At 50.1% G+C, this 12,617-nt stretch overlaps 1 protein-coding gene across 1 annotated transcript in view; it reads left to right on the top strand.

The window, feature by feature from the left end:
* The window catches only part of ASTN1 (astrotactin 1), a 319,088-nt gene that overhangs the window by 289,943 nt on the left and 16,528 nt on the right, over positions 1 to 12,617 (top strand). The window contains exon 17 of the mRNA XM_066624531.1: positions 8,432 to 8,700. Within this exon, the coding sequence (XP_066480628.1) occupies positions 8,432 to 8,700 (269 nt within the window). The remainder of the gene's footprint in view (positions 1 to 8,431; positions 8,701 to 12,617) is intronic.

The raw sequence follows: 12,617 nt of genomic DNA, 5'->3' as shown, positions 1-12,617 counted from the left end.
ATCCTCGTAAGCCTCCCAGCTGCTGCTCGTGACCTTCCTCCCTCTTGCCACTTCTTCCCCAACTGTCACTCAGTCCTTCCCACCCTGTTTACAGATGGGGGGCAGTTAAAGAGGACTCCCACACTCACATAGAGCCTGGCAGCAGCTCGTTTTTTCCACGGCTGGTTTTTTAAAGGGGGCGACTCAGCCCAGGGAGAGCTAGTGGAGGAGTTCATAGCAATCACACTTTGCATGGCATGTCTCTGTTGTTACTTGAGAGGGGGACCCTCATTGAATGACTGGCTACAGTGGGACTACTTCTGAGTAGGACGGCCAAGGATTGAATCATCCTGGTAAGCCTCCCAGTTGCTGCTCATGACCCTCCTCCCTCTCACCGCCTCCGTCCTGGCTCTCACTCACTCCTTCCCACCCCTCCTGCCCCCTTTACAGATGGGTGGGGACAGCAGGGCAGAGTTCAAAGAGAGCTCCAACACACTCATGCACACTGTGACCCTCCTTTTTAAAAAAAACAGCGGGCTTTTTAAAGGGGGGGTGACTCAACTCGAGACCATTAGAGTCACTAAAGTGTGATCTGGAGACTCGAAAATGCCCCCATTAGGACTCTTTTTGAGTCGAGTCATGGGGGGCAGTGACTCAACTCTAGTCAAGCCTCACTGGGTTTTCCCATCCCTGGAAAGAACTGCAACCCTTGATTCTGCAACCCTTTCTGGAGGCCACCCAGGCTCTACAGTCCGAGAGGGAGGTGACCATCTCCATGGTGGTACCCTTGGTCCTCAGAATCGATTGGCAACTATGGATTCTGCAGCCAGTCCTCCTGGTGCAAATGGTGGCATTTCTGAAGAGGAGGAGGCTGGTTAGGTTGAAAGGGAAGGTAAAAAGAGTCCAATCTCTCCAGAGTGCATAGAGGCTGCTTAAAACAACAGTAATAGAGGCCCAGCAGAGGTGTATACCACAAGGAAAGAAGGGCTCCACTAAATCCAGGAGGGTGCCCGCATGGCTAACGAGCCAAGTTAGAGAGGCTGTAAAGGGCAAGGAAGCTTCCTTCCATAAATGGAAGTCTTGCCCTAATGAGGAGAATAAAAAGGAACATAAACTGTGGCAAAAGAAATGTAAGAAGGTGATACGGGAGGCCAAGCGAGACTATGAGGAACGCATGGCCAGCAACATTAAGGAGAATAATAAAAGCTTCTTCAAATATGTTAGAAGCAGGAAACCCGCAAGAGAAGCGGTTGGCCCTCTGAATGGTGAGGGAGGGAAAGGGGAGATAAAAGGAGACTTAGAGATGGCAGAGAAATTAAATGAGTTCTTTGCATCTGTCTTCACGGCAGAAGACTTCGGGCAGATACCGCTGCCCGAACGGCCCCTCCTGACCGAGGAATTAAGTCAGATAGAGGTTAAAAGAGAAGATGTTTCAGACCTCATTGATAAATTAAAGATCAATAAGTCACCGGGCCCTGATGGCATTCACCCAAGGGTTATTAAGGAATTGAAGAATGAAGCTGCTGATCTCTTGACTAAGATATGCAACTTGTCCCTCAAAACGGCCATGGTGCCAGAAGATTGGAGGATAGCAAATGTCACGCCAATCTTTAAAAAGGGAAAGAGGGGGGACCTGGGAAACTATAGGCCGGTCAGCCTAACATCTATACCAGGTAAGACGGTGGAATGCCTCATCAAAGATAGAATCTGAAAATGCATAGACGAACAGGCCTTGCTGAGGGAGAATCAGCATGGCTTCTGTAAGTGTTAGTCTTGCTTCACGAACCTTATAGAATTCTTTGAAAAGGTCAACAGGCATGTGGATGCGGGAGAACCTGTAGACATTATATATCTGGACTTTCAGAAGGCATTGACACGGTCCCCCACCATCGGCTACTAAAAAAACTCCATAGTCAGGGAATTAGAGGACAGATTGAGAACTGGTTGAAGGCCAGGAAGCAGAGAGTGGGTGTCAATGGGCAATTTTCACAATGGAGAGAGGTGAAAAGCGGTGTGCCCCAAGGATCTGTCCTGGGACCGGTGCTTTTCAACCTCTTCATAAATGACCTGGAGACAGGGGTGAGCAGTGAGGTGGCAAAGTTTGCAGACGACACCAAACTTTTCTGAGTGGTGAAGACCAGAAGTGATTGTGAGGAGCTCCAGAAGGATCTCTCCAGACTGGCAGAATAGGCACAAAATGGCAGATGCGCTTCAATGTCAGTAAGTGTAAAGTCATGCACATTGGGGCAAAAAATCAAAACTTTAGATATAGGCGAGGGGTTCTGAGCTGTCTGTGACAGATCAGGAGAGAGATCTTGGGGTGGTGGTGGACAGGTCGATGAAAGTGTCGACCCAATGTGCGGCAGCAGTAAAGAAGGCCAGTTCTATGCTTGGGATCATTAGAAAAGGTATTGAGAACAAAACGGCCAATATTATAATGCTGTTGTACAAATCTATGGTAAGGGCACACCTGGAGTATTGTGTTCAGTTCTGGTCGCCACATCTCAAAAAAGACTTGGTGGAAATGGAAAAGGTGCAAAAGAGAGCGACTAAATGATGATTACTGGGCTGGGGCACCTTCCTTATGAGGAAAGGCTACGGCGTTTGGGCCTCTTCAGCCTAGAAAAGAGGTGCCTGAGGGAGGACATGATTGAGACGTACAAAATTATGCAGGGAATGGACAGAGTGGATAGAGAGATGCTCTTTACACTCTCACATAACACCAGAACCAGGGGACATTCACTAAAATTGAGTGTTGGGAGAGTTAGAACGGACAAAAGAAAATGTATCTCTTTACTCAGCGTGTAGTTGGTCTGTGGAACTCCTTGCCCCAGGATGTGGCCTGGACGCCTTTAAAAGGGGATTGAACAAGTTTCTGGAGGAAAAATCCATTATGAGTTACAAGCCATGATGTACATGTGCAACCTCCTGACTTTAGAAATGGGCTATGTCAGAATGCCAGATGTAGGGGAGGGCACCAGGATGAGGTCTCTTGTTGTCTGGTGTGCTCCCTGGGGCATTTGGTGGGCTGCTGTGAGATACAGGAAGCTGGACTAGATGGGCCTATGGCCTGATGCAGTGGGGCTGTTCTTATGTTCTTATGAGCATGGAGGACCACTTTGGCAGCATTCTAGTGATTGCCAGTTTGATGACCATGCCACAGGGTCCAGGGGAGAAGCCACGCAAGTTACACAACTACCTGTACTTCATGGCTGCCGTGCTGGACACTATCTTCCTCTTCTGGTGGCTGCGCATGATTAGTGACCAAGAGAAAGACACATCCCCGGTGACAGAGAAGGTGGTCTCCAAACTCCAGCAGTTCTGTGCACTCATTGTTCAAATACTCAGAAGAGGTTACGCAGTCCACCAAGACCAGCAAGGGAGGCCGTGACACCAGCATTCTAGCTCCCCCAAAGAGAACCTGCACCTCCTTCCTCCATCTAATACTATGAAAACCTCCTGGACAATGAGAATCCCCACACCAATGCTGCCACCACCTCCTTCAGCACTGTCACTTTTAAGCATGAGATGACCTGCAGAAATAGAATGCTCTTTCCCATCCCAGTGTTGCAGTTCTGGAGAAGTCACTGCGGGTAACTGTGCCTTCTTAGCACAGCTGCTTTCAGCCTATTCCTGGTTCCTGTCAGGTTTTCCCCCATCAAGTGGGTCTTCAGCCAAGGAGGCCTGGTGATGAGGCCCCATTGCAGCAGCCTGGGGGAGGATCTCCTAGAGAAGATTGTCTTCCTCAAATGCAATGGAACTAAGTTTTCCTGACTATCAGGCAGTGGTTGTGTGGCTCTTTAATAAACAGAACTGTTCTGGGAGTAGTGTCACCCATGTCTGACTGCTCATGTCTGACATGTTCATTTTAGTATAATAGTGGGTGACTTGCAGGAGAGGGGCATCCCAGGTCTTCGCCCTTCTCCTCCATTAAAGCTCTGCTGTGGTGGACAAGCTGGTGTCAGCAATGGTCACCATTGTTCTCCCTGCCTCCTCTCTGACTGGCCTCCTCCTGGGCTTTCTGCCTGCTTCCTCCTGGGCTTTCTCCCTGCCTCCTCTCTGACTGTATTCTTCTCCTGGGCTTTCACCCCACCTAGTGGGCATCTGTCCAGCCAGGCTGTCGCAATGTGGGCCTGGTTCATTGTGCTGAGGTCTGCATTATTCAAGTGTATAATCATGTGCAGGGTCCCAGCTGAACCCAAGAGCTCAGCTGCTCCCTGGGAAAGGCAGGGAGTATGTGACACCCTCCTGTCTTTCCAGAATCAGCCTGTTGTTGTCTGTTTGTCATGAGCTGTCCTTATGTGGGTGGTTTTCTCCCCACATACCCTTCCTGTATGTATTACAGGAGAACTGACTGGCTTTGGCTACTGGTTGTCGTGGTCTGCCCACCTCATCAATCCTCCCTTCCTATTGAATGGTGCTAGCACACCCCTCCTGTATGTGTTCCAGAAATACCAGATCCCCTGTCTGTGGAACCCTATCTGAACATTCAGTACTGTGTATTTCACAGGTCCACTGGCTCTGACCCCTTGCTGTTGAGCCACCTTGATGGGGAGATGATATTGTAATGTGTAGGGTTAAGTGTTGTCTCTTCACCACAGGGGTATGCTGGTTGCTAAAGGGGGTCCACTCCTTCAGCTTCTGGTTGTCTTTGTCTCCCCGCTTGATCCTTCCTTCCTATTGAATTGTGTCATATCATATTGGATTTAATCGTACCGGATCTTGTTTTATTGTATCATATTTAATCGTATTGAATCTTATCATATCACATTGTGTCATATCCTGTTGTGTTGAATCATATCGTGGGCAACATAGCTCCCCCTTGGCCCCGGCAGGTACCCTACAGGTACCTACAGGTACCCTACAGGTACCCTGCTGTTTCAGGAAGACTGGAGGCGTATCTGAGCTACACCATGGGAACATAGGCTCCCTCCACCTCTGTTTCACTCTTCAGGCTGCCTGGTATTTCAGGAAGACCAGAGGTGTGTCTGAGCCCCGCCACAGGGACACAGGCACCCCCCCACCTCCAGTCCACACTACAGGCTGTCCAGCATTTCTGGAAGTCCAGAGATGTGTCTGAGCAATGCCACTGGGTCATTTGTCTCCCCCCTGCCTCCAGTCCACACTGGAGCCAGCCTGTCACAATGTCAACCTGTCATTTCTGGAAGACCAGAGACATGTCTGAGCTGTGTCACTGGGACACTGGCTTTCCCTTGCCTATGGTCCATATTGCAGGTCAGTGGACCATTCCGTTCGGACTAGAGTTATGTCTCTGAGAGGCACAACACACATGGTGGCCAGGCAGCTCCAAGTCATATGTGTCATTTTTAACCTGTGTGCTGCTCTGGTTGCTTGACATACAGAGGGTTGTCTCATGTCTTGGAATAGGCTGTCATTGAATGCCTAGATAGTGGGTACTTTGACCCCCATCTCGGAGGAGAGAACACTCCTCCTTTCTTCCTTAAAGGAGGCAGCCTGTACATTGGGTGCTCCACTAGCAACATACAGCTTGTCTCCAGCAGCTCTCATGAAGCTTCCCTTTTGGCCTGTCTGAGCTCTGACACCTCCCTGTGGGTCATAGCCGGTCAGTATTGTGGTGAAATATAGATAGTGATGTTGTGTTTCTCTGCCCGCTCCCCCTCTCTCACCACCATATGTATCAGAGTAGTATACCCCTCCTGTCTTCTGGAAATGAAAGCAAGTTGCCTCCTGTAAGCCCAATAACATTTGACTTGCTGCCACCCCGGCCTAGGTTGGAGATCTGCCTGATAATCCCAGGCACTGACAGATGCGGTATATGCTTGCCTAGTGTGCAGCAGCATGCACTATTTGTCTCCAACTTGCCTCCGTTGATTGAGCTGCCTGCCTGATGGGGTCTGTGGAGCCAGGTCTGCCACCATCTGGTGCCAGTAGCAGTACCACCACCAGTGTAGTGCCCTCTCCAGCCTTAAGGGCCTGGCCATGCTGGTGGCAGGCAGGCAAGGAAGCAAATGCTCTCTCTTGTGCTGCTGCTGATTGTGGGGGTGCAGGTGAGGCTGGGGTGGGTGAAGCAACCCTCTGACACCTCCGGTCCACACTACAGGTCAGCCTGTCTTTTCTGGAAGACCAGAGGCATGTGTGACCCACACCACTGCGACACTGGATTCCCCCTGCCTCCGGTCCACACTACAGGTCAGCAGACCAATTCCATTCAGACCAAAGGTGTGTTTCTGAGCTACACTGTGCACACACTGGCCAGGCAGCAGTAATGAGGCTATAGAACTGCTGGAGTTCTCATGGGATGCCTGGATGAATTGGATGGTGGGTACTTTGGCCCCCCCAGAACCCTCCTCCGTTCTTCTAGAAACATACCTGGAAAGTAACTGCCAGTCGGTGTGCCAGAACAGCAGCATGTCTCTCTCTCCCCAACCACCTGGATTCAGCCTGCCTGTTCTGTGGCTAAGCTGATAGGGGCTTACCTGTGGGCTTCCACCAGGTCCATCCTGCACCCTCTCACCTTACTTGCAGAAATATTTATCTGGGCTGTAAAATGTTGTTTTTACTGTCATTCTGTGTGCTTTTTCTGTTCAGTGAAGCAGCCTGTCAGCTTGCCAGAAATGCGGGGTACTGTAATTTGTGAATCGGGCCATACCAACATATGAAACAATTCAGTTTTTCTCCTGTCTAAGGATTCACTTTCATTCTCCTTTCTCAAGGGGCTTCCTAAAGCCTGGGTTTTCAGTCTAGGTTTTCCAAGCAGATTTTACCAGTTCATACGCTCTAATAAATACAATTCCAGCAACTATTTTATATCACCCACACTTTTGACAAGTCTCTCTTGGCAGAGTTTCTTTGTAGTCATCCTGCTGTTTTAATAATAATAATAATAAAACTTTATTTTTATCCCGCCCTTCTCCCTAACGGGACCCAGGGCGGCTAACAACATATTAAAAAACAATAGAATTTAAAAAACATTAATACAAACAGATAAAAACATTTAAAAACACACTACAGGGCACTACAGGGCACACTACTTTTTTCAGCTGCATTTTATGTGGCACAAGAAAGGGAAGGGGCCGGGTCAGCACATTCCACACGGCTGCCTGACAGGTGGGATGGAGGTGGGCACAGTGGGATGATGACACAGTGGGATGATGATCACCTACACTTTTGTGCAAGTCTCTCTTGGCAGAGTTTCCTTGTCATCCTCCTGCTGGTTTTTCAGCTGCATTTTCTGTTGCAGAAGAGGTGGGTACGTTCTGCACTGCTGCCTGACAGGTGGGATGGAGAGGTGGGATGGAGTGGGTGAATGTTTAAAGCAGTGGTTCCCAACCTTTAGAAGCCTGCGAACCACTGAGGCAAAAATTTGTCATGGACCATTTGTGGCTGTGGAGAGTCTGGTCTTCACCTTCTCTGGTTGTGTGACTCCCAAGCGCTCCCCCATGGACTATCGGAGAGAATGGCCTGCTCACAGCCACAGCTGACACTTCAATGGTTGTGGCTGTGGACAGTCCATTCTCTGCCCTCTTTGGTGGTACACAGGAGATTGATCACTTCCAGTGTCTTGCTGTGCTAGGAAAGGTGATTTTTTTCCTGAGACCTTGCAGACCACTTCTCAGAGTCTCGTGGACCATCTCTGGTTCCCGGACCACAGGTTAGGAACCAGTGGTTTAAAGGGAACGCTGAGACATGCCTACAGCCCAGCACAGACCCGTTTCCCCCCATGGAGCTGCAGCAGACTTTTCCTCACTCGCTCGGCTAATGCTCCCCCATGCCCTCCTGCCTGCACCCTTGCTCCCTGCCATGTCCGTGGAGTGAAGGGGGGTTTTCTTTTGTCACGGCTGGGCGGGATTGCATGAGAAAGGGAAAGGATTGGTGTGTTCTGTGCTGCTGCCAGACATTGGGGTGGGCGGGGACGGCGGGCGAGAGTTGAAAGAACGCCAAAGCATGCACATAGCCTGGCAGCAACCCCGTTTCCCTCTGCAGAGCTGTGGCAGGCTTTTTAAAGAAAGGGAGCGACTCGACTTGAGTCCTATCGAGTTGCAGGAGGGTAACTCAGTGACTTGGAAACTGCCTCCTTTAAGACTCATTTTCAAGTCAAGTTGTGGGGGCAGTGACTCTAGACTCAACTTGAGTTGCGCCACGCTGGACTTTCCCATCCCTGAATCACAGCGCTCTCATCAAACTGTAAACTACAAAGGATTCTTTGATGGTTGTATCCCTAATAGTTATAACAAGCATTACATATTGACAGGATCTTTTTTAAATTGGGTGTCATTTTTAGATGTGAATATGAAATAAAAAATAATTAGTGTAGCTGTGCTCTAAGCTGAAATATATGCCTGGTTCCTGTGAGTGGTCTCACCCATATTGGTGCAGTCTCTGCTCAGTGTTTTATGTCTCTGGAGCTCTATAATGAGAAGTGATCGTTACTCCTCTGTGTCCTGATTCTACCTACTTTTGTTGCTTGCAGGTAACTCTCCTTCTGATGAATCTGAGGAGCGTGAGCGAGATCCCAGGGTCCTCACTTTTCCAGAGTACATTGCCAGCCTCTCAGAGTCAGGAACTAAGCGCATGGCTGCTGGTGTGCGCATGGAATGCCAAAGCAGAGGCCGCTGCCCATCTTCCTGCCCTTTATGCCATGTGACCTCTCGCCCAGATGCTCTGACTGAACCCATCCTCCTGGAGGTCACCAAAGCAGCACCCATCTATGAGCTGGTCACCAACAATCAAACCCAGAGGGTGAGCAACTAGTTATTTGTGGAAGCACTGAATTTTGATTAATGGTTCTCAAAATAAGAAGTGATAAGAACATTACTAGAGCCTTACTAGATCAGGCCAAGGGCCCAATTTCCTGTATCTCACAGTGGCCCACCAGAAGCCTTTGGGAGCACAGAAAAAAATGGAATTCCTTACCTGGGAAGGAAGGGGAAGGGGGGCATTCTTCACTGTGTGGGGTATGCCCCTCCCACCACATGAGACAGGGCCGAATTTGATTGGTGCTTCCTCCTCTGGTGGGAGGGCATCCCAGCCCAGTCCTGGACTGCAGAGCAAAGGTTTGAGATCCACCTTCAACAGGATGATATGTCGTGCTGACACCATCTCGCGGCCTGCTGCTTCTATAACTAGAAAAAACTACTGGGTGAAAACACCCTGGCAGGAGATAAAGGAAAAAAGGCAGAAAAACAAAAGGGGTTCTGCACATATAACTGAACTGGAAAAGAGCCCATAACAGTTGAGAACAGGATCCTGGCCTCAGGAAACCCTAACTGACTAGACTGTGATGCAGGATCCAACAGTGAAAGGCTGCCGTGACCCCGAAGGGTGGGCAGAATGCCCCCCCTTTCCCTTCCAAGAACGGGATATTCCCTGGTAAGGAATTCCTTTTTTCTCTGGACTGGGAAGGGGGGCATTCTTCACTGTGTGGGATATGCCACAGCACCATATTGACCCAGGTGGGGAGGTCATGGCGTCCCTCACTGCGGCACCACCCTCTGAAGCACACTTCTCCCAAATGTGACCTCAGCTAAGGCTGGCACATCTATTTTATAGTGCCTGGTGAAGAAGTTGGGAGAGGTCCAGGTAGCTGCCTGGCAGATCTCTTCTAGGGAAGCTACCCTTTCAAAGGCTGCCAAGGTTGCTGCCCCCCTAGTTGAATGGGCTGTGATTCCCTGAGGGGCTCCCACTGGGAGGTCTTGAAAGCCTCCTGAATTTTAACCATCTTGACAGGGATGGAGCCGAAGCCCGAGTGGTGACAAATTATTATTATTATTATTATTATTATTATTAACAACAGTATTTAAATACCGCCTTTCAACTAAAAGTTCACAAAGCGGTTTACAGAGAAAAATCAAATAACTAAATGGCTCCATATAGTAACGTAGGGCCCTACGCACATCCAGGGAGTGCCAGGCCCTCTCCTTGGAATGGACCAGGTTGGTACAGAAAGAGGGCAACACCAACTCTTGAGCACGATATAGAGTGTACACCTTTGGGAGGAAAGAAGGATCTGGTCAGAGGACCAACTTATTCCTGTGAAAGACACAAAAGGTTGGGATTGACAGAAAAGGAGCTCAGCACCTAAACCCTCCTGGCTGAGGTCACCGCTACAAGGAGAGTTTTAAGTGTCAAGTCTTTCAAGAATGCTTTGGCAAGAGGTTCAAAAGGAGGACCCATCATTGCCCTGAGAACTACCCCAAGGTCCCAGGTGGTAAATCTATGAACTACGGGAGGGTTGATCAGAGCCACTCCCCTGAGAAAGCACTTGACAAGGGAAATGCGCCCTTGCCCCCAGGATGCTGTTAAGCGTGGCCACTTGGCATCTAAGAGTTGGCATCTAAAAGGTGCTAAGGCCTTTTTCTATCCCATCCTGGAGGGACGCCAGAATATGCTTGAACTTGGGTTTGGTAGATTCCACTCCCTGATCGGTACACCAGTGGCAGAACTTCTTCCACGTGGAACCTTATTAGTGGAGACCTTCCTGGATGCTAAAAGGGTGTTAAGTATGCCCTCAGAATAATCCTTCTTAACTAGCTCCTCCCGCTGAAACGCCAAGCCATCAGGAGGAACATGTCTGGTCTTGGAGGTAGCAGGGGACCCTGACTCAACAGGTCCGGCCTGGACGGCAAGGCCCAACCCAGATCGGTGGCTAGGGCCAGGATTCCTGGGAACCAAGGTCTGCCAGTAAGGAGCAACTAGTATGAACTCTACCTGGAACTGCCTGATCCTCCTGAGCGTGGCCAGAATCAGTAGAAGAGGTGGGAAGTCGTATAGTAGCCAGGTTGGCCACTTGCTGTGAAGAGCGTCCACACCTTCTGCCCCTGAGAAGGCAGACCTTGCAAAGAACTTTGCAACTTTGCAAGGTCTGCCTTCTCAGGGGCAGAAGGTGTGGACGCTCTTCACAGCAAGTGGCCAACCTGGCCACTATACGGTCTGGGAATACGGTCTGCGGTCTGGGAATTTTCCCTGGTGGCGAAGAGGTCCAGAATCGGGGTGCCGAACTGCCTGGCAATCAGGGAGAAGACCTTGGGATGAAGCTGCCACTCTGCCTTGTTGAGTATCTGATGACTGAGCCAGTCTACAGCCATGTTGGAAGTTCTGCTAGGTACTCCGCCTTCAGAGAGGCCAGGTGCCCTTCTGCCTATTTGAACAGGAGAGCAGCCTCTTGACCGCGTGACCCCCTGGCGGTTGACATACACCTTTGCTGTTGTGTTGTCCATCTGAACCAGAACATGCGCTCCCTGTAGGGTGGAACTGAACCTCATGAGGGCTAGACGGATTGTGCGTTCGAGCCAAATGATGCTGTGCCTATGTTCCTCTGGGGACCACGTCCCCTGAGCCAGGTTGTTCTGGACATGTGCTCCCCAACCGAGGAGGCTCACATCAGTGGCAACTATCTGCATGGAAGGTCCAGGCTGATTCCTCTGGATAGCCTTGAGCCACCAATCCAGGCAGGCATGCAGATGATCTGTGACCTGAACGGGCACTGTGGTCATGCATTCTATGAGGTGTAAGAATGGTCTGAGCAGTTCCTGCAAGGGGCGAAGGTGGAACCTGGACCAATCCACCATTTCCTGGCAAGACACCATTAGACCCAGAAGGGAGGCCAGCTCCAGGTGCACTTTGTGCTGACCTCGTGTGTTGGAGCAGAGTTACTAGAGAACGTTGGCGTTCTGGAGAGAGAGAAATGTGAAACTTCTTGGTGTACATTAGAAGGCCCATGTGTTCCAATTGTCGTGGAGTCAGGGAGCTTTTCTTCTTGTTGACAACAAATCTGTGTCGACACAGTACCTGCAGAGTGGTCTGAAGATCCCTCTCCACACGGACAAAGGAGGGGGATTTGATTAGGATATCATTGAGATATGGGAAGAGAGAAATTTCCGTATCTGGGATACCACCAGAGCCACCAATTCTGGGATGCCACCAGAGCCATGAAGATTTTCGTAAAGACACAGGTTGCCTCCATGAGACTGAAGGGGACGGACAGCTCTGTATTGAAAATGGTGTCTCTCAGAACAAAATCTGAGATATTGGCGATGCCAGGGAAGGATAGGAACATGTAGATAGGCCTCAGATAGGTCTATGGAAGTCATGAAGTCCCCTTCCTCTAGGGCGGCCATGATGGTCTCCATCTTGAACCTCTTCTTGACTAAGAAGCGGTTCAGCCTCTTGAGGTCTAATATGGTTCTCATGTCCCTGTTCTTCTTCGGGACCAGGAAGAACACCAAGTACACCCTTGCCCCTTTGGTTCTGTGGAACTGGCTCTATCGCCCAGATATCCAGCAGTGTTGGATAGCCTGCAGCTTCTGTTGGTGTTTGGAAGGGTCCCTGGAAATTGGGACTTGCCAAAACCTGGTCCGTGGATGACTGGCAAATTCTAAGGAGTATCCTTGCAAGACAGTCTGGACCAGCCAGGCTTTGGAGGTGATAGCCCGCCAGCAGTCTGCGAATCCAAGGAGGCACCCCTCGATATGGCAGGGGGAGTCTCCTGGCCTGGCATCATGCCCCCCTTAGGTCCTTGGAGGGCTTGGATGTAGCCTGTTCTCTGTTGGAGGAGAATCTGCCTCTAGGGAAGAGTCGGGCATTTGTCCACCTAGACCTGGATTTTTGATGGGACTGGTCATGTCTGTGAGGACCGCTGCTGAAGGAATGAAAGGAAC

Source organism: Tiliqua scincoides, chromosome 4, assembly GCF_035046505.1.
Source record: "Tiliqua scincoides isolate rTilSci1 chromosome 4, rTilSci1.hap2, whole genome shotgun sequence".
Taxonomy (NCBI): domain Eukaryota; kingdom Metazoa; phylum Chordata; class Lepidosauria; order Squamata; family Scincidae; genus Tiliqua; species Tiliqua scincoides.
This window is presented reverse-complemented; position numbering and strand designations above follow the sequence as displayed.